This window comes from Pleurodeles waltl, chromosome 8 (assembly GCF_031143425.1).
Source record: "Pleurodeles waltl isolate 20211129_DDA chromosome 8, aPleWal1.hap1.20221129, whole genome shotgun sequence".
NCBI lineage: Eukaryota > Metazoa > Chordata > Amphibia > Caudata > Salamandridae > Pleurodeles > Pleurodeles waltl.
The window spans coordinates 532,399,304-532,422,527 of record NC_090447.1 but is presented as its reverse complement, the minus strand read 5'-3'; the positions used below and the strand labels follow the sequence as shown (position 1 = coordinate 532,422,527).

At 44.3% G+C, this 23,224-nt stretch overlaps 1 protein-coding gene across 1 annotated transcript in view; it reads left to right on the top strand.

Moving 5' to 3' along the window:
* UGGT2 (UDP-glucose glycoprotein glucosyltransferase 2) overlaps positions 1-23,224 on the top strand; it is a 1,372,316-nt gene that overhangs the window by 1,126,427 nt on the left and 222,665 nt on the right. Inside the window, exons 31-32 of the mRNA XM_069204567.1 lie at positions 1,982-2,067; positions 20,302-20,403. Of these exons, the coding sequence (XP_069060668.1) occupies positions 1,982-2,067; positions 20,302-20,403 (188 nt within the window). The remainder of the gene's footprint in view (positions 1-1,981; positions 2,068-20,301; positions 20,404-23,224) is intronic.

Below are 23,224 nucleotides of genomic sequence, written 5' to 3'. Positions count from 1 at the left end.
ATAAGCTTCTTGTCCCTGGTGCAGTGTTCTAGTGTTATTCTAAGTATAATGTTTGCTAACATTTTCTCTATTGCATCGAAGAATGCAGTTAGCCAATAGCTGCTCGGCTCCGCAGCTGCACCCTGTTTATAGATTGGTTCTAGCACTAATTGTTTTCACTCTTGATAGAATTGTACCAGGAACCAGAAGCCCTTGAATCCAGCCTGCTAGAACTGATTTGATGGAAGAGATTGTGGTTGCTCTGGGACCTGAAGAGTGGGATATGTTGGAAGAATTAGTGGTTGTCCCTACTCTAACTTTAGTTATCATAATTTTAAATAATTGCCCTAACAGAATAGTATTCTATGTCTTGTCTGGGCCAGCATATAGAGTTCTACTTAGAATTGCATGTTCCAAATGCATCACTTGTAAATCTAGACCCGCTTTATGTGAGAAAGTATCATAGCCAACCGGTTTCCAAAAGCTCTTGATAACAGGTTTTGGCTGACCTCAGTTTTAACATGCGTGGTCTAGGAAGGCCAGGACTGAAACCTTGACCTTCCTCTTCTCTTTTTTGTATCCGTGGTAACCAAATCTCTACAATTCCTACCATTGTTCTAATAGTGTTTGATGTTTTTCCTCTATTTTGACATAATCCTATTGATTTTTGAGCCCACTGAAACCCAATTTCCAAAGTTTGTTCTTTCTACGCCAGTGTTCATACTTGGAATCCTCAGTACCTGAGACAGACATACTCCCCAACATTGTTCAAAGGATAAACATTGTTCTTGTTTATCCCCATTGAAGTACACATTCTAGTTAGTCCTCATGCACCCAAATAGCAATCGAACATATGTCAAGGTCAAAAGGTCTTTCAGGTCATCTGTCAGTAACCACCACAATTGTCAGCATAAATTTCCCTCGTGGCCCTATCATAAATAGCAGCTCATTACTCCAATACTAGAGACTGAGGACGGCATGACCATTCTCATCACAGTTGACTTGTTACCCCAGGGTAAGTAGCTCCTCATCAAAGCACACATTAGATCCCTTAAACTGATCGAAAATTCAAAAGCCGGGCCTAGGAAATGTTCTATTACATATCCGTGTATGGGCAGGTCAAATATCCTATATCGGTTTCCCATGGGTTTTTCAATTTTGCTGAAAGAATCCTTTAAGGAACCATTTTTTCCACTTTTGCTATTCCATGGCTCAGATTCAATAATTGACATGTGACTGGCTGGTTCTATCTTGCGGGTTCAGATTAGCTGTGACAGTGGATACAGTCTGATGGTGGATATCCTCAAAAGAATTTGATTGCTCTTTTTGGTGTATTAGTTTGGAGGAAAGAGACTATGTCATGTGCTCTAGTTGGGAGAACGTTTCAGGAATCCCCCTCTTTGTCAGCAAATAAATGAAAGATTTGAGAATAAGAGTATGTATCATAACCTTCAAAATGTTTCTTTTATTTTCTGTATCCCTTTGCCACATCACTTATTTTAACATGTGATTGTTTTAATCAATTTTACCATACTTTGACAGTTTGTTTAATTCTGAGAAATGTTGTTTTCCTAATTTGTTTTGCGGCACAGTGGCACCTCAGATGGTCTGTTTTGCACTTAAATAGACTTCACAAAGCCGGCTTTAAAACACTATAAATAGTCAATTTGTGGTTGCTGAGGGGAGAAGCTTCGGATATTTTCTCAACATTACCTTCACTACAAGATCTAGAGCACAGAGTAAATCATTCCTATTTTTTATTTAAATTCCGTCATCTTAATTTGTTCAACCTTCTTTACATAAATTCTCTCTCAGATTCCCTTTTCTACCCTTTTAAATGTGCTCATTGAAGTCTAATAGACAGCATGTTAAGACAACAAGCCAATAACATGAACGGAGACTTGGAGAATGTGTTAAATAATGCTGTAAGATTCGTATACATCATTGAGTGTTACTAAAGAATGTGTGCTTATTGCTTATTCTTTTCCTGTTGTACCTTTAGGTACAGAAAAAGCCAGATAAAATAAAAGAAGATCTGCTCAGTGATACGAGTGAAGACAAGACTGGAGTCTGGGAATCCATAATGAGGTAAATCGGTTTATTTGAAATATTACATTTACAAAAATAAAAAACTCTCTGTTGAGCATGAACTTGAACAGTAATGCAACACTTACTGTTTATGTCTACCGTTAGCCAAGACCTTGTGTTTTTACATATGCAACATACTTACTTATAGAGGCTTCCATCCAGCCCTTTTCATCAGTTGGTCTGTTGTTTCATTCAGATTTTCCTTCTGCACACTACATTATACAGCATGGGCAATGTAGCCCACCTTAGTCGTTGACTATATTCCCCGTGAGTGACGGCATTCTGCTATTTCACAAGGAGCACATCTGAACACACATAGCTGCCACATCAATAAAGTTTTACAAAAAACATGAAAAAACAAAACAACCATTGATAAAGACAAAGGGTTGCAGCCAGAACCAGACATATTGACTTTGTCCATACTTGTTTTAACTTAGACACTAACAGCACCTCCCAAGAGTGAGCCTTGAGTCCTCACAGCTACCACGGGAGAGTCACAGAGAGAAACTAACGCAGTCATAGCAAACCAAATGCAGTAAACCTATGCAAAATGCTGCTCAGCGGGTAGAACATGCATTTTAACCCTGGACTCTTCAGCATGATTTCTGGAGATCAATGGCACTGGGAGAAAAGATGGCCAGGAGCCAGAACACCTCCAGGGTGTAAGTAGCAGACAGTGCTGCATCAGCCGTAGGAGACAGTTCAAAGGTTTTGGTTGGCACTAGTCCCATGGCCGGCCTCAAGTCTGACAGTCAGCCAGTGGGGTATCTGTATGGTTTAGGGAAAAAGGAAAACAAGTGGAAAAGCAGGAAAACAATAATTAAAAACAACCAAAATTTGTAACAAGATGGCAGTGAGCACCCCACATTTCCACACTAATCGAGAGATATTTCTCACTTCAATCAAGGTGCAGTCTCACACACTAGTACACAGCCCTTTGGTACTTAATTGCTGCAGATCTGAGCATGGCAGACCTATTTCTACCCTAGTGCCAGTGAAGTTCTGGGGATGTTGAGAGGGCTATGACTAGAGAGGCTCCAAATGTCAGTTACCACATGCCAGCACCCTTCAACCATATACCACTGAGCTACCAAGAGCCACATCCAGAATACAGGAAGGCCTCAGAATAAAGAAATTGTGGTAAATGGGACTCTCTCTCTAGAGATTTAGACTGCTATCTGATCACTTAGTAAAGCTGAAAATAAATATAGCGTGAGTAGATTTATGTAGTTGTGGACTGCACACCTAAGGTTAACAGATGGCCCCATGTCACCAAATACCACTTTTCCATTTCTGGACTTTGCTTTACATTTCGGTGTATTCTGGGAGCTGTTAATTTTAATTGAGCCATTTAGACCATCACACCTCATAAAATTGATATGTAAAAGCAAAGTCCAAGAAAGGATAAGTGGTCTCCCAGTGACATGGTGCCATCTGGCAAACCTATGCACACCACAAATCTAGCTGACAAGGTACTCTCTTAGCACACCCACAGCCAGGACACCGTCAGACTCAAGAAGAGCCATGAAAAGCAACAACAAACAATTATTTGCAATGCAATAGGTCTCGTATTTTCTTGAGTTAGAGATATTAGCACTGTAAATTCACAACTGGACTTTTCTTGCCACATAAATTGGTCAACCCTGCCTCATAGTTTTGTCTTTTCCTGCCATATAATTCCAGTGTCCCAGCATTTAACTAAAGCACTTCCTCTATCCTAAAACATATACAATTATCATATAAACCTTTAGCAGAAATAAACTTTTTGCATTAGAGTGTAATGCTCAAAACACCATAACAAAAATATAATTTGGGACAGGTTGGAGGGTGAAAGGAAAGAGGTAGTTGGGAGTATAGATGGTGAGGACAAGTGGTGTAGTAACAGTGTCATGGGCCCTTGAGTAAGAAAGGAGAATGGTTGGCTGGAATTTCGGTAGGAAAATACAGCAGTAATTAGAGATGTGAGGTCAGTAGGTCTCTGGGTCCCAGTGCCACTGCACCTGTTGCTCCATTGATAACTGGGCCTCAGGAGAAAAAGCGGATGGGGCAGAAAAAGAGAAGTGAACGGAATACAACAGACGAAAGGAAGAAAGAGAAGGGGTCGCAAAGAAATAAAAGAAAGAAAAGAAAGAAAGAGAAAATTAACACACAACTAGGAGAAGAAATAGAGCAAACATGTGAGACAAAAGAAAAAAGCAAGAAAGATAGCGAACAAAAGATAAAGAGGAAAAAAGAATGAAAGAAGTGTGAAAGAGAACAATGAACATTAGAGAAAAAAAGAGAAACGGTGAGAGAAACAAACAGCAAAAGAGCCAGGGCATGTATGTACTGATATATTTCTCACAGAATGGGAAAACCATTTTGACACTTCAGGTCCCGACAAGTAACTTGTGGCTTCCCCATACAGATGGGAAAAGGGGGGATTTGTAGTAAAACGTGAATTGACAAATAAAGATAAGGAAGAAAGATTTTTAAGAAAAGTGAAAAGACAAAGGAAAGAGCAAATAAAAAATACAGAGAATGAAGGGAAGGGAAAAATATTGTGAAAGAATGAATGCCTGATAAAGAAAAAAGAGGAACGAAACAAGGAAACAAATACCCATGTTTTTGCAAATTTGAAAGAGGAGGTAGCGAGAGGAAGAGGGAAATAAAAAAAAAGGAGAGAAGTAGAAATAAACAGTTGAAAGAAAGAGCAAAACTTCTAACATGTGGATTTTAAGAGCTGAAAAGAGAAAAGTGAGGGAGAAAGATAATATTGAGGATAAACTGAGTAAAGGAAAGAACGGAGTGAGATAGGTGAAACAGACTTTCCCAAATAAAGATGGCAGCTAAGAATAGATTGAATTGGCTCCCCCCCAAGTCCTCAAACATAAGTCAGAGTGTGGAACAGAATTGGGCACTGCAGAACAGCAGGAGGCGCATTAGCAGAGTTGTATATGAACCCCAATACAGCAATATTGGGGCGCTTCAGATCAGGATTGGCGGTATATACAGAGCTGTGTCCCGGCCCAGTGCTGGAATAACAGAAAGTGGGTGAGGAATGAGAACGGAGCGCGATGTAATTCTTGGTATTGGAATAATCGGGCACTGGAGGTGAGAGTTGAGGTCCACTGACAGAGTTGTATGTGGGCTGCAGTACAGAAATAGAAGTGGGCATAGAAAGTCATAAGCGAGGTATGTTAATGGAGCTGTGTGTGGAACCTATTATTGGTGTGCCAGTGTTAGCCTGGAGGTGCCCTGGTAAAGCTGCGAGTGGGGCCCAGCATGAGAGTGGCATTGCCTCTGAACCACAGAAGCAAGGAGTCCTGAAGGGCGTGTGTATGAGCCTTAGTACTGAGAAGAAATGTGCACTGGATGTTAGAATTGAAGGATTCTGGTGGAGCTGTGGTGGTTCCCATCAATAGTGGCGTTGGATGCTAGACTTGAGGTGCACTGGCTGTGTTATGCTCTTTTGGGTCCAGTATTGGCTTGGCAGTGGGACTGAATATTGGAATAGAGCTGCTGTAATGGAACAGTATGTGAGAGGGGTCCCAGTATAGGAAAGGAAGTGACCTCACCGGGGTAGAACTGAGGTGCACTGATGGAGCTGCGCCAAGATCCCAGTACTGGAATAGCAGAGTGTACTGACTACAAGAACTGAGGTGCTCTGGTAGACAGCATGCATCAGGTTCCTGGCACTGGCACAGCTGAGAGATTTGAGCATGCAAACGGAGGTGCACTGATGGTGCTGCATCCGAGGTCCCAGTACTGGAGCAGCAGCGTGTACCGACTGCAAGAACTGAGGTCCTGTGGCAGACAGCGTGCGTGGGGTTACTGGCACTGGCATGGCTGAGGGCTTGGAGCGTGTGAACGGAGGTGCACTGATGGAGCTGTGCCCGAGGTGCCAGTACTAGAGCAAGAGAGTGAGCTATACTGATGGAGCTCACCCAAGGTCCCAGAACTGGAGCAGCAGAGTGTGCTGACTACAAGAACTGAGTGATTTGGCAGACTGCGTGCTTGGGGTTCCTGGCACTGGCACGGCTGAGGGCTTGGAGCATGCGAACGGAAGTGCACTGATAGCACTGCGCCCGAGGTCCCAGTACTGGAGCAGCAGAGTGTACTGACTGCAAGAACTGAGGTGCTTTGGCAGACCGCGTGCGTGTGGTTCCTGCCACTGGCACGGCTGAGGGCTTGGAGCGTGTGAATGGAGGTGCACTGATGGAGCTGCGCACGAGGGCCCAGTACTGGAGCAGCAGAGTGTACTGACTGCAAGAACTGAGGTGCTCTGGCAGACAGCATGTGGTGGGGTTCCTGGCACGGGTGAGGGCTTGGAGCGTGTGAGCGGAGGTGCAGTAATGGAGCTGCCCCCTAGGTCCCAGTACTGGAGCAGCAGAGTGTACTCACTGCAAGAACTGAAGTGATCTGGCAAACAGCATGCGTGGAGTTCCTGGCACTGGCACAACTGAGGGCTTGGAGCATGTGAATGGAGGTGCAATTATGGAGCTGAGCACAAGGTCCTAGTACTAGAACAGCAGTGTTTACTGACTGCAAGAACTGAGGTGCTCTGACTGACAGCTTGTGTGGGGTTCTGGCATTGGCACAGGTGAAGGCTTGGAGTGTGTGAACTGAAGTGCACTGATGGAGCTGCGAGTGGGATCCAAGTATGGAGCAGAAGTGGGCACTGTCTCTAAGGATTGCAGAGCCCTGGTATAGCTGGGTGCCTAGGCTATAAGTAATTACAAGTGATCCTCCAGGCAGGCACCCTTAGTAAAGAAAATCCAAGCCAAGGAAGGGTGGGAACCAGGCAGCTGAGAGAGGGTGCAGAGAGCCCATAAAGACCAAGTGGGACCAACCAAGATACAACATCCTGATTTATAGCCTTGTTTACAGCTAAGCTCAGAGCAAGAATGCTCTGCAAATGAAAAGGGAAGCTTCCCTGGACAGGAGCAGGAAACAACATTAAAAAAAAAAAGTTCCCTACAGATCGGGTAAAGAGGACAAAGCGTAATTACACAGTGTTTGGTCCCCCCCTCATAAGTAGAAGAAGGAGGGACAAAGAGGCTGATTGACCACTAGCAAGCAAGGATTTTTAAATGACACTGAAACTAACAAATTAAATAGCTGGAAGCCCACAGAAGAAGTATACTTAAAAGTATACAAGAGGTCATACGCTTATGCCTGACCTAAATTAAAAGTTTACAAGAGGCCATACGCTTATGCCCGACCTAAAAAAATGACTTCCATTTAGCTTCCAAGAGATGGAAAATTCACCACTTCAGTGCAAGTCATTTGGGGTATTAGAACATTGGAATGCTGGGGGCTCCATTGAAAACAATGGAGTGCTGCGGGCTTTTACAGGCCGGTAAAAGCCCGCAGCGCCAACATTCCAATGTTCGCTTTGTTCACAGCAACAGCTGTGAACAAAGCCTCACGGAGCCCGAGGGGATTTTATTCCCCTCGGGCTCCGTGAACATTTTTTTTTTTTAATAGAACATTCTGCCCTGTGTGGCAGAATGTTCTAATAGCCTTAGAACCCGCCGTAGCGGGCTCTACCGGCTATTAAAGTCCCTCTCCCTTGTTAAATGCCCTCGCCTTCGGCTCGGGCATTTAACGCGGGGAGCGGGCCTTTAATAGCCGGTAGAGCCCGCTACGGCGGGTTCTAAGGCTATATTAACGTCTTTCACTTTTTTCCTGAACCTTCCTTTTCTCTGCTCCCAAATGTTGGCATGTATACTCTGCAACAATCATCCAGGCCGAGCAAATGGTACCATTCGACCTTCAAGGAGTACCATGCTAGGCTTAAAAAATCAGGCTGAAAATGCATTTTGAGTAGAATAAACTGTGAATACCCCATCTGTAAAATACCAACCATAGATATCAAGTTTCCAATGTGCTTAAGCATGACTTTTTAACATCCCAGTACCTTATGTGTGACACTTTGAGTGACATTTCATAGCTAGAAGAACAAAGCAGTTGAAAAACTGCCTTACACCAGCTGCAACGCTCCTGAAGTGCCCATGCAAGGGTTACCACTTTTCTAACTTGACATGAGCCAGCTGCCAGCTAGGGTACCTTACTAAATATGCTTTCTGCTGTGTGACTCCGGGCCCTGTTCTGGTGATGTTGTTAAACACGCCCAGCAGCAGTCACTGACTGATTCAGACGCGGCCCTTGACATTTACAGATGTGGACTGTTCCCGCCTTCCTCCTTACCTCTCCCTTTTTCCATTCTCTTCTTTTGCCGTTCTTTTAGATCTTTCCTCTCTCCGCCTTCTCTGTTTCATTCCTTCCCCCCTCTTCCTCATTTGCTATTCTTCTCCAGCTTTCTTTCCTCACAATTATATCTTTCGCCTCTCTGATTGCCTCTCACTCTTTATTGTCTCACTGCTATTGTCTCACTCCCTTCTTTTGTCTGTCTCTTCCACTTCGCCCCTCTCCTCCTCCCTTCCTCTCCAAACGCTCCCAAAGAGTCTACCTCCCACCTTTCCACTCAGACCCCACCGAGATCATCTGCGGCGTCCCACAAGGCACCTCGCTCAGCCCGACTCTCTTCAATGTCTACATGAGCCCCCTCGCCGACATCGTACGAAAACACAGCATCATCATCACCTCCTACGCCGACGACACTCAACTGATACTTTCCCTCACCAAGGACCCCACCAGCGCCAAGACCAACCTGCAAGATGGAATGAAAGACGTCGCAGATTGGATGAAACTCAGCCATCTGAAACTGAACTCAGACAAAACGGAAGTCCTCATCCTTGGAAACACCCCGACCGCCTGGGACGGCTCCTGGTGGCCCACGGCCCTTGGCACTGCACCGACCCCCTCAGACCACGCACGCAACCTCGGTTTCATCCTGGACCCACTTCTCACCATGACCAAACAAGTCAACGCCGTATCATCCTCCTGCTTCCTCACCCTCCGCATGCTCCAAAAGATCTTCCGTTGGATCCCTGCCGACACCAGAAAGACCGTGACCCACGCCCTCGTCACAAGCTGCCTGGACTACGGCAACACCCTTATACGCAGGAACCACCGCTAAACTCCAGAAACGTCTGCAATGAATTCAAAACGCCTCCGCCCACCTCATCCTCAACATACCCCGCAACAGCCACATCTCCGCCCACCTGAGACACCTGCACTGGCTTCCCGTCAACAAAAGGATCACCTTCCGACTCCTCACCCACGCACACAAAGCCCTCCACAACAAGGGACCCGAATACCTCAACCGCCGCCTCAGCTTCTACACTCCCACACGTCCTCTTCGCTCCGCCAACCTCGCTCTCGCCGCCGTCCCTCGCATCCGCCGCACCACGGCGGGTGGGAGGTCCTTCTCCTACCTGGCGGCCAAGACATGGAACTCCCTCCCCACCACCCTCAGGACCACCCAGGACCACTCCGCTTTCCGGAGACTACTCAAGACCTGGCTCTTCGAGCAGCAGTAACCCCTTCCCCCTAGCGCCTTGAGACCTGCACGGTTGAGTAGCGCGCTTTATAAATGTTTATGATTTGATTTGATTCCTAATGCGTTTTTCTCCAGACCTTCTCATTTTGCACCAGGAAGGTTTAAAACCCTTGTGCTCGCTATCCGACAACACTCGATATACCAAGAGAACCTAGAAAAATGCTAATGAAAGTGAGGTTTAACAGTTTATATGGTGTGCACACACCTAACAGGTCTACCCAAAGTACTATCACATTTGTTTCATCCTTTTGTCCATGGCAAACAAGATTTGGTATGTGCTGCAGATCAAACTCGACAATGCTCTGAAAACATGTAATCCCCTACCAGATATTTTAGAAGACAAAATACTACTGCTAATTTTGCAATCTACCAAAACGTCCATTTCTAGAGTTCAGTTGCACCAGCCTCATGTTATCGTGACTGTAAATTACATTGACGGGTTATGCACATACAAAGAAACCAATGGCATCGCTGTAGATTTCCAACTGACGCCTGAAGAAGAAGAAAGAAAAAACTGTGGAAAAGTTAAATAAATCAATACAAAAGTGAACATTGTAGATCCTTTAACATAAGCAGAGTGACTAGGTTCCATTCATTACAGGCAGCGATCAGAATTAGAATTCTCCGAGTAGTTATGAGAACGGCGACTGACCTGAAATGTTGAAGTGTCTCAGGTGAGTCGCATACCCTCATCAAAACAGTTTGGAGACAGCGGATGTGGCCGAGCTTCCTAGTAAGCGACCTTCCTCCTCGCCTTGTGTCCGGATGTTCCAGCGAAGCACTGACTATTATCCAAACATTAATGGCAACTGGGTGAGTGCAGGGATTGAAACGAGTAGGAGCCACGTTTACAGGGATCTTACATTCAGCACCAGTCACTGTGGCCTAGGGAAAACCTCGGCAGCCACACCAGCGGTGGAATGCAGCGTACAAGCCTGCTGGAGCAGAGGCAGCCTCGGGATGCTGTGACATACAAGCCTGCTGGAGCAGAGGCAGCCTCAGGATGCTGTGACATACAAGCCTGCTGGAGCAGAGGCAGCCTCGGGATGCTGTGACATACAAGCCTGCTGGAGCAGAGGCAGCCTCAGGATGCTGTGACATACAAGCCTGCTGGAGCAGGAGCAGAGGCAGCCTCAGGATGCTGTGACATACAAGCCTGCTGGAGCAGAGGCAGCCTCAGGATGCTGTGACATACAAGCCTGCTGGAGCAGAGGCAGCCTCGGGATGCTGTGATGTAATTTGCGTCTGGCTGATCACAGCACTACAGGACTCAGCTGGCCCATGAGAGTCACCTTCGTCTTCGACTCTCTTCTGCGCCTCTGCCTTGCTCACCCAGGGTGAGGTGGTGGCAGACCAGTACAAAGGACCGAAGAGTGTGTTATTATCACGTCTGAGGTAATCTGTTCACCTCCGCAAAATAAAGAAAACATCTCAGACCACATGGCTAAACTGGAGCTGCGGCCTGAGAATGGAATACTGTTCCATCTGTCCTGCCTGCTCACCCCTCATAAGAATGGCTCCACATGAAGAACACTTGCAGAGGTGGGTGGGCTGAGTTGGCTGCGCAGAGCACACCACTCGTCATCGGCTCAAAATTCATGACAAGAGCCGAAGGCCGCTTATTGCACCTCAGAAGCCTGTGTGCCAGTGTTACAGGTGAGAACCTTGAGCCACCCGGGCACAAACTCGCCGAGGCAGAAACCGAATGAGAGAACTCATGCACGACCCAGGAGTCACATGGGCCTGCGTCACAATCTCCACTGCATGCGGTAAACTGTTGATAAGGACACAATGTGTTACTCTAATACACAATGAGTGACACTTGGCAGGTCTTCCAAACGTAAACATTTCCCGTCAAACATTTTCTTACACAAACCTGTCACAGATTGTTCTGGTAACACGTATCCCTTACTCTTGCGGAAAACAAGCGCAAAATCATCTGAAAATAATACAACTCACAACTATATAAACGATAAAGACAAGATAATAACGGAAGGTGCCTGCTAAATAGCAGAGACGTGGAATGCAGGATAATAAAGCGACATGCCCCAGGCCCAGGGGGATCATCCTACCCCACGAAGGCTCAGCAGAGGTTGGAACAGGTCACGACGCCTGTCGCCTGAGAGAGGTGGCGGCCTTGGGCTTCTTCTGCTGCTTCTGCTGCTAATCTCCAGTTCCATGCCAGTATGTTGGCTTTGTCGCACTTCAACACCAGTATTCCAAAACGTAAAAAGAAGTGAGTCCCTTAGTGTTGCAACATGAAAATGTCTCACTTTTTTCCAGAAATAGTCAACCATAGCTAAGCAATTTTTACTAAAGTATTACAGTTTTTTAAAGAAATATTTTGGCAAAAGTAACAAAAAGCCCGCCTCACGTGCTGCTGTACTTGGTTGTGGAGGCACCAGACACCTGGTGCATCCCATAGCGCTGGCTCCCGAGATCCCTCGTGTGGTGACACTTGTCCTTTGAAAGGTGTCAGTGGCCAGAAGGTGCAGCGCAATAAATGCCTGAACAAGGACAGGGATTCCTTGAAAGGAACCAGTTGGTGATGTTAGCTCAGCGACTTCAATCCCAGAGCAGGTCCAGGATGATGCGTGGTGGGAAGCAAAACATTGCCTTCCGCCTTGTCTGCCAGGACAGAGTGTGCCCGATTACCGTTTCTTTTGTTTACGTCTGATTAGGAGACCCCTATCAACGTCACCGCAAATAAACGCTGGCTTTGACGCCTGTGTTTTCTTTTGCATTCGCTTTGCTTGACCACTCCTTTGTCTTTTCCGCGGCCCCGCCTCTTTAGTGACGTGATCCACCACTTCTGATGACATCGTTATTGGTAGCTCGCACTTTTTCCACAATCCAGTCGAGATTTATAGTTTGTCATACGGTTGTGGGTACATGGAGATCACAAGCCTTTTCAAACCTTTGTGATTCCTAGTACAGGCGTTGTGTTTCGGCCTATGGGTGGGTCCCTTTGCTGCTACAACGTATATTTTCCAATTCTGCTTAAGGAATTTTGTTGTTTTTGCAAGTAATAACTATACATATATCTATATGCCTCAGGGATTTTCCGCTACGGTTCCGCGATTTATGAATATTTTATAGCACACATTTTTATTTTAGCTAGGACTTGCTAGGGAGGGTATTTGATGTTTCTCTTTTCCGAATTTAATGTGTCCTATTTCGAACCTCTGAACTCAGAAGTTTACACACATTTGCATAGGATGCCTTTGTCCATTGAGTTTCCGGAACGGAAAGTACATTGGCTCTTTTCATTTTTTTCCCGCTATGGGTGATAAAGAGACCCTATTGTCAAGCATCAGGTCTTGCACCCTGCTGCACTTCCGATGGGTTTGTGCAGGTCTATATTGTATTTGTGTTTATTTCTATAAAGGAATTGAGACTGTTGACTCTCCATAGCGGCAGAAAAAGCATTTAACATGAGATAAGATTATATTTGCTTTGGTTCTACGTTTATTTGTGTCCTTTCACAATAAGTGTTCCATATGTATACACATATATACTGTAATTATTAGCAGACTTGCCTGGACATACCCTCCGAGCCCCGATTGATACCTTGGCATTCTATTTTAAAAAAGTCACTTTAGATTATGATGACTTTTTTCAATTCCTTCTATTTATGACATAAAAAGTAATAACAGAAACGCCCTGGAGCTATGGCACTATGTTCACATAATGGCATTTTCCTTTGATGGATTTCTTTCCTAATGTACATTAGATCTTTGTGTGTAGAACTTAACTTCCAGAGTGCAGAATAACAGTCAGGATGAAGGAGCTTCTCTTCGCCTCAGCGTGACAGGATTGATTAGGTACTAAAGATATCTGCGTTAAGTTGAGCACTGTGAACTCCCCGGTGTGCTGAAAGATTTTTGCATCCACCTTGAAATTCTGATGCAAAGCAATTTGAAAATCAAATTAGCAGCGTGCGGGGGCGACTTTTATAGCAGATTTTCACTTTTCTGGCTGCAATCATCTTAAATACAAATGGAAATAAATGTTACTGACTGTACTGAAACCAGGTAGGTGGTCTGCAGCTTGTGCCCAACCAAATTGTATGTCCCCATCTATACTTCGCCCCGGGAAGAAACTCGTGGGAAAATAACATAGCTTTGTATATTGCTCTTGTCGTGCTCGCTCACAGCTGTTGCCAACTTGTTCCCCCTTGACATTGTTATTAAATGATGTAGAGTGGCCTCTGGACCCCTTGTGCTCTGCTACAGGCATTAGTTTATTTTTTCAAGATTAAATAAATAAAATACCTCCATTACCAGTTATATCAGACTGATATTCATGTTTAGTGAAGGTCTCAATCAGTAGTTCATTTGTGCAGATGGTGTGGGTGGTGGGCATTGTCACTCATTTTTGGTGACCGGGACTTGTTTTTCCGGATCAGAATCGCACAGAGCAAGAGAAAAAATTGTAGAAAAGGGAATAGGAGGGGGGAATAGAAAGATAGGAAACAATGACAAAGAAAGAAATCAAGATTGAAAAAGAACCTGCTTGTGTGAGATAGAGACTGGAATTGTAGAGTGTTGGAAGGAAGAGGCTTGCAGTTGAATCAAGACTAGACGGCCTTGATGTTCTGCAACCCAGCATTCAGTGGTGCCAAAGACAGCCTCCTAAGAAAAACATTTGCCCCCTGCACTTATAGCTTTTTATTATTATTATTATTTCTATGTTTATTTATTTTACATATTTTGCATTAATTTCAACCATCGGCTTTCATCTACTGCCTGTTTCGCTTGACACAGATATTGGCCAGATCAGACATTGGTAATAGTGAGTTTGTGCCCTTCCAATGTGATGCTGTTTAAGGTGATTGAGTTCCATCTATAGTGGGGAAAACACACAGAGAACAGTTCAGTAGTAGGGGTTTGACTATTTCATGCTGTATAGAGGAAATGCTAATAATAAAACTAGTATTAAAAAAAACCATGACTAAGACATTTTGTTATTGAGATCATTGGGAATTTCTCGATATAGTGGACCAGTATGAACAGATTATTTGGGTCATGGTGAGTGTGCCTTACACTATCAGCTCATGGGGGCATCACAGGTTATGATTCTGCAGCAAAGCTACATAAAATTGTCAGACTGTGCCTTGTCAGTCATGAATTGTACTATGCTTAATGATGTAAAAGACCTATAGAAAGTATATTGAATGAGTGCTTTATGGATAATAAAGTACCTCAACCTGCATAATACCCAAAAAACATATTCATCAAACCAGGGAACGGAGGAGTGACTCACTTTCTGACTGGCAATAAGACCTTGCATTGCAGTGCAGTGTCCCTTCCCTAATACTGCTCAGTGTACACTTTGAACGACAGGTCGAGGTCTGTCAAAGAAACAATTTACACCATGGTTTCAAAGTTCTAATAACTTGATACTTTACTTGCTCACTACATAACGGTAGCCTATTTATTGACATTCAGATGATCTCTAAAAATTTTGACTTTGCTGTAGTTCGTGCAACACTAGTTTCGCAACAATAAATAAAGAGTTGTTTTTTCTGGGCCTGAACAATCTATTGACATAGTCTACACAACATTTTTTTTAAATTAATACATGAAACAAAAATAAAAAACTATAGTCTTCAAAACGTGCACATTTTATTCAACAATTATAATATTTTTTCTCAAAGCCACCTTTTCGTTTTAAAAGCAATGATCGGAGTGGCAAATTTATCTGTGCACAGTACTGCGCATATGATATACAAATATTTTAGGGATAAGGAACAATTCTCTTGAGTCATTCATGCATTTTGTGACAGTTGTAGGATAATGTATGCCCTGAAGAAGTGGATTGAGAACACAAAACACGTGTTGGCATCTGCAGCATCTTTGATTTACAGCTATGTATTGTTGACATTTCCAGCGTTTGTGTATCACTACTTTTTATTGTTAAAATTTCATGAAATATGATTTCACAGTTTTTGAGTTTGTGCACCTTTTAAATGTAATGGAACTCGTGATGATGTAACCAACATACTTGTGATTGACGTATATCAATTGAAACAGTACAAGCAAAATAGAAAAATACTTATCTTGTATTACTGGTGAATTTTGCTTTGACTGAATATGTATTTTTACTACTCCCCAGTGCCTTCGATTGTTAAGTTATTGTACATGAATAGGAGGGTCCTGGACTGGAGAGTGTAATAAGACGATAAAGGATGGGGATAAATTAAGCTATTGGATGACTGCTGAAACAGCCAAGGGTAACATATGCGGGTGGTAGAAATCAATTTGACAGCAATAGGGAGTTTACTATGTAAGTTCAAGTCTTAGTCGACTGCATTAACTAAAGTTTTGTGGTAATTGCCTTGTTAAGCGATTGACAATAGTTGTGGTTGGCACCACTATGCTGTCTTCCCGTTGACCTTAAGGGGACACATTTCTCAAGTGCTTTGCACCAAAAGGTGGAGGTGATACACTTCATATGCACCACCTTCCTTCCAAAGGGAACATCAGTGAATGGATTCAAAGGCATTTTCTATGTCCGTGGTGTCATGTAGTACTCACAAGAGAGACACCTATTAGAGTTGGTCAAGTGATGCCATGGGTGAGTTGATGAATCTAGATGAAAAAATAACATATATCAAAGTTTGCTTTTGCCTATTAGAAGCCATTTTTGCAAAATGCTTCAAAGAGTAAAGAAGCATTGTCGTAGGGATCTTGTCAAGGGATGAGACTGCTGGATTCAGGCAGCAGCACCACCGCATGTGGGGGACTGAGTCTCATCCCACACTGTCTGAGACCTGTTGGCCTAGCCATTTTGGCTAGCTAGCAGCACCTCACCAAAACCCAAGAGTAAAGGTGATTTGTGGCAGCCTGATGCATGACACTCTGTGACTTCTCAGGAAAGTCGTGGTGGAACAGGTTTTACCCCTTTCTCTCAGTTACACAAGTCCCATACATGCAAAAGACTACAGAAGCAGGATTTGGTTCAGTATATTTTATTGAAGCAACTGTGTTCTACGTAAAGAGGCATGGATTGTGATTATTTGGACAATAAAACACAACACTATTATTGTTTTGACCAGAAAAGTAAAGCAGATAAAAATGTCCCACCATACTGTTACAATAGTGAGTCTAAAATCCCTACCTGCACTACTAAGAATCCTCATGAGAGCAAAAGCAGTGTCAGCCCTAATCTGCCCATCTAGTCTCAGCAAGGAAACCCAATCTCCATATCTGTGCTATAGGTAGAGAGGTGGTCTGTTAGCTTGCTGGCAGTCCTCCCAAATGGATGTAGAGAAAACGCTGGGCTCCGCAGAACTGCAACAGTAGGGTGCATCATAAGATGGATGTCTGACTGGAATGTCCCCTCCAACCTGGTGTGTGGCAGCTTGTTGTTTTATAACAAAACGTGTTGTTCTGAGAACTGCCCTGATGTGATGAAACCACTTTTATTGTGTAGGGTAGACATTGTACTCTTTGGACCAACAGTACTCAGTAAGTTATCATGTACGGCCTTGGTCTGTGATGAAAATGTGCAAAAACTAATAACAAATTCTGCTTGGAAGGCAGTTGATAAAATTAATAAAACAGCACCGCTAAAATGAAGCTTTTGCTAAAATAGTAAAAGGAATTAAATGAAATGCAACTAGGTGAAAGGGCACATGCCTCAGGCCCAGAGCTAAAATAATTGCACCTGTGCAAAGCACTAAAATAACCCCACAACAACTGTTTAGAAATTGTAAACCATCCAAACCAGTTTGATATGATATAGGGTGAGCAGAGGCAAAAGACAACCGAAGACTTAATGCCCAAGCAGAGCTCCCAAATGCCATAAAGCCAATAGTTCCCTAACAGAGGTAAGTGCAACCTTTCAGTAACCTTGAGTATCCTTTCAGGTAGCATTGACTTAGCACAGGACATCACCCCATCCACCTTTAAGTGCTGTCAGAAGAGCAAGCACTTTATAATACAGTAAGTTGTCTTAAATAACATAACCATGAGGACAAAGAGCACAGCAGGAGCTGGGCAGCAAAAACACATTAGAGGAAGGGCGGTGACTCAACAGAATGGGGAGAAACAAGAGCACACAAGACACAAGTTACTCTTCAGAAATGCAACTGTAACCCTGAGATGAGGGCCAATGGTGTGGAGTAAGATATCGGACAGAGGGGGACTGGGCCTTAACAACCAATGACAAAAATTAAGTTTCCCAATCTACAAAAGACTCTTGGTGGGGGAGGGAAGCGACTATGATCACCATAGTTTAAACCCCCTCTCCCCCATCCCCCCCACCGCCCCCAAGCACACTGCTCTACATGCAGATTGACTCATGGGGAAAGGCAGAATAAACCATGGCATGGAACATTGACCAGTCATGATGAGGGACACTGGGCTGAAGCCGCCCAAGTATTCTCTCCCATCCACCTGACAGGTCAAGACCACGGTTTCAGGGCATGGGGTACCAAGTCCCACGTCAGCCGTGGGATGCCTTTGTTCCAGCTCCCCCTATAAGCTATCAGACTCTCAGCCCCATGGCACCGCATTCCATATTCAAAATGAATGGCAGAGGAAACAGTCTTGATTCTACAAGTCTTTCCTTGTTCTTGTTGCTTAATTGCACCCTTCTCCATGCCACCCTCCTTATACTTTGCACTGGGGCACAACCACACGATCCCTGTAGCAGGTCAATTGTGCAGCCCACCTGCCCCGGTGATTGCAAACTACTGTCAGCAAAGCAAGAAGTCAGCACCATCTTCAACTGTAACAACAGATGGGCTGGCTCCAGAGAAGAAGTTGGCTGTCGTAGAGCACCCCATGAGTAGAAACATAGGTAAGGTAAGGCAGGTTCAAGAACCATCATCTGAAGGGACAGGCCAGAACCCACCTCTGACGACAGAGAAACTGTCCAAAGAAGGCCAGACTGGCCCCAGTACTGCTTCTGACCACCAAACAGGGGTGGGGCCACCTAGACTTGCAACACACCAGACTGCCTATGACCCTAATCCCAATTTGCACCCTTTATCCCCTGCCACAGTCCTTTTTAGAGTACCTTGGGCGCATCACACTATGAGCAGTAGGGAGCTGATGATGAAGACACTTAATACTCTGTCTTCAAAACACCCGCTCCCTAGCTAGGCCGCCAATACTTGCACCACAAACATACTTCATGCATGATGAATGAACAGCCACCAACCCACCTTGTGTCTTTTATCTCCAACTCTGCACCACTTAAAGTAGCCCCCCTTAGCATTGTACCTCCTCTAGTCATTAGCATTGATTAGGGGAGAAGTAGTCTGAACAACCTACATGTTCCCATAAGTTGAATTTCCATAGCATTGAGGTAAAAGAGGGACAGGTGTAATTCAGATACCAGTGGAAGAATACGTAGTACCACTACAATGTGAGTGGAAAGTTATTTTGTATTCACAGTGCAGATGGTACTTGTTTAGCCCTTTTCTTAGCACCTGTATATATTACTTAGCCTCAGACCAAGACTACGAATTGAGTCAGTAAATAACACAAATATTTAAGGAGGAAATAGGAGAAACCTGGATAAAAGCCAATTTTTTAAAACATAGTCTCACTTAGGATTACAATACGTTAGCATTTTACTAAGTATTCCTAAATTTACAAACAGAAAAATACATCAAACCGAAAACTCTTGGAAAGTCTTTTGCTGGCCAATAAAGGCAGAGAGAGAGCAGTAGATCTGCTATGTCGAAATAGTGAGTTATGAGTCACAGGGTCATTGTCTTTCTCCCCCTTTATTTCTTTTTAGCCATTGTTTGTATGTCAGAAGTATGGCGTCTGTTGTGTGGTATAATAAAATGTAATCAACATATTTTGATCTTCTTCAAAATATGTTTCTGATTTTGACTCTTGTGTTTCAGTTTCCCCAAGACACTGGGAGGAAAATACCGATTCCACTCTATCGACGATACTCCTAGTTGGGGCATGGACTAGATGGTCACTGGCCAACAAGTGTATCACAGGGTCACCGCATGATTCCCGCTAAGTGGAGTTGTCTGGGTTAAGGCCTTTTATGTCTCCTGATTAGTGCCTTCAGTGTCTAGTTAAGGGCTTAGGTTAAGGACCTTAGTTAGAGTTTGGCAGATGCAGACCATCACCAAAAAAGGTGGATGTCCCATCCGCCATATTTAGAGTTCACTGATGTGAATAGCACTCTAGAAATGGCTGACTGGACACCTGCTACTTTTTGTCGACTGGGCTGCTCTACCAAACTCCAAGTCCCTAAATCATAACCATTCCACATGGAGTGTGTGAGGACATTTTTAACCCTATTCCACAGTTCTGTGTCCTGTAGATTGTAAAGAAATAAGAGGGCACTGCGGTGGAGTGTCCGTGTATGCAACAAGGATGTCACTCATGGCATGGAGTGGTCTAGGTTCTACTGATAGCTGGTCAAAGACTTCCGAGTTATCGGGTTGTGTAGTCATCTAGTTCATAAGGTGATGAAGTAAAATTATGACCATCCTAAATACAATTGTGTCAGTAAATAACTTGCTCTCCAGCACATGGATGATGCCACCAAAAATTGCACCAAGAAGGCAGTAGGATGACAAGCGGTTATGCAAACTGGCAGCTGCTGTGGAAAGTGGTATTATGCCTCACTTACAATATTTATTTAATTTGAATAGTTGTGAGGACCATCCAATCAATGACTCAGATGTTCCACGCCACTCATCTAGAGTTATATCAGCATTTGCAATACCAATGAGGTTTATTATGGGTGTATGATTTGCTAAAAATGCACGTGGTCCAAAACTAACATATTTTTTTTTCTAAAAGTTTTGCAGGGGCTGTTCAAAAAGAAGATACTAGAAAGAACAAAAATGATGTGCTGAATATTTTCTCAGTTGCCTCAGGTCATTTGTATGAACGTTTTTTAAGGTAATCAAAGCTCAGTTGGCTGAGGTGCAGCATGAACGTGCCTGATCTCGTGTGCTTATCAGTGTTTCAAAGAATACTATTACATAAAGCTCTCGCTCTAAACTTGTTTGTATATGATTGCTCAGCAAAACATGCGACCGAAGTCTTCATGAGTTCCTCATAGAGAGAAACCAATGTGTTTACGCCTATACTTAGTCCAAATATTGTTAAAATTAACATAGATGCATTTGTCGTTTAACTGTACCACATGCACGGTGACCAAACCAAGTGAGTCTTAGTGTGTACAATCTTGAGGTCTTATCAGGTACAAGCCAGTGCTTTGACCTTCTCTTCTCCAGAGTGGCCTTTCATTGAAACAGTGCTGCCACAAACCAGGAGCTGAGCTACTGTCTGGTGCCAGAAAGTGAGATTTCAGCAGGTCCTTTGTGTGACACCAGCTGTCACAGCTTAGCCTTTTGTTTAAAAATAAATACAATTTTAATTTTTGGATTCAGGCATCACATTTACCTTTCTTGTCGATATAGCGAATGGTGCTTACTGCAGGTCTGAAGCCTTGCATCAGTTGGCAGAGTTCTTGACGGTAGGCCAACAGAAGCTAAGTGTTACTTTCCTGAAGAACATCCATCCCGTTTCTTCCTGGCATTGCTTATATGGCATCAAGATTGTCAAGAACCTGTCTTCCCTTTCTGCTTACTCATTGTTAAGGGGCCCGCTCCACCGAAGATGGGGATCTTCATTGCAGGCAAACACAATTTGGATGTCAGTAAACGAGACACTTCGTGCCTTATCGAATCTATACCCAACAACCACTAACACCAATGTGACGACCAAACATTTCACAGGCATAGTTCGCACACTGAACATGTTATACCGCCACCAAACATGCGCATATTTGCAATATGTCAGTCTCTGAAACTGGCCCTTTCCTGACAGGTGATTACTGTTCTGTAACAAACTCTTTTTCTGTTATTTTTTTCCTGATCTGAAACCGGCTCTTTTTAACCGGACTGTGATCACAATACTATTATCGGGTTCTTTGTTCATGTACCGGGCCTACCCGTTCCTGTTCTGCCTAATTTTTCCAGCATCAAATCTGCTCAAGTTCTGCCAACTCCACTTCTGTTTCAGTCCTGGCAGCTCTGCTTCTGCTCCAGTCCTGAGAGATCGTACCTGTTACAAAGATTCTGCTTTGTAAGAACAGAGGTTCAGGTTCCAGACTGCATCCTTCTTGTAACCCATGTTACACCAGGGTCAGACACTGTGGCTTGCAAAAGGGTTGCACTTTTCTCAGAGCATCTAATTAAGAAGTAATGGACTGAACCTAGTGCTTCGCAGAGATCCCTTAGAAACTGATACACGATGGACCATGTGGTCTCCCGGGCTTTATCGAAATCCTAGTTTAAGTTTCCGCATGCAGTGGCCTAGTTCTTTCAAAGGTAGGCTGCAACTTGGTTGATCTGCGGTTCTGTACAAGTACATTGAGCCTCGGTGTTTCAAGATCTATTATGCTCTTACTGAGTACTACATAAAGAACTATTCCCACTAGCCGATTAAAATGGTCCAAGACGAGATAGGTTTACAAAAGTATCCAGTTCAGCGCACAGCTCTGAGATCGTCTGCAGATGGACCACATTCATACATAATTAAAAGATGCAAGGAGGCTAACAAGTGAAAGAAAATCATAGAACACCCTTAGGACACTGCTGTCCTGTACCAAGTCGTCCTTGTATCTTAACCAGTTAATTACACACCCGGAATTACATTCATTAGTATCTAAATTTACTATAGTAGGGGACGTGACCAGACTGGCCAAGATAGCGGATTCACTTTGAGAGTGCTCTTAGACCTCCTCTGCCATCTGACAAATTCCACGCCACAAATAGCCTCAATCAGTCCCAACAAGGCCCTGCAGTGGCCCTCAAGTGGTGCTGATTACTTATCCCATAACTCGACTGACTGAAGAAGTGGCAGCTCATCAGACGTGGACCCTTCTGAGTCCCATGCGGCCTGCTCCCAACATGTTGGCTGGATTGCACACTCACCTGTATTACACAGCCGCCTGAGCCAAAGGCACACCAGAGGACTGGAAATCCATAGACCAATGGCTAGGCCCGACAAGGAACTGGGGAGAGCTCCGAGGAACCAGGGAACACTCTCCCTAGCAAAACAGGTGAGGAGCTTGTGGTGAGGTGCTCCTGAGAACGGAGCCCTGCAACTGGGCTTGGCCTCAGAGCCTTGGAAGCTAGTAACAATTGATTATGTCAGCTCCCCAACTATCCCCCCTTGACAAGTAAAGGGTGAGGAATGGCGGCCTCAGGTTGACATATTCCTCCCACGTGAAGCCTAGGACCCAGGTGTGCAGCCCACCAACTGGAGACGCAACTCGGGTGGACACGAGGGGCTGACCGCCACATGCCTTCCTGCATTACCCACTGCTCTTCTGGGTCTGGCTCTGATAGAGACCCAGGACATAATATTGAGAAACCCCGCACGGGGAAGGACCCCATGGGGTTCATGGGTACCCACCTGGTCACCAGGGCCTAGAAGTATAAGAGTCACCCGTCACAACCTCATCCGTCCTGATTGTACCCGGCTGCTCATGCTGCCTACTCTGAGGACGTGAGGCAAACAGACCGGCTTGAAAAAGGGACTTTACTACTATCCTTACTCAATGTATTTGTGCCACAGTTGAGTGAGACAGCTGGACCACTCAGGTAAGCAGACACAGGCAACTTTAAAGTGTTTTGAAGTGTTTTAAGTGACATACATATATATACAGGGAGTGCAGAATTATTAGGCAAATGAGTATTTTGACCACATC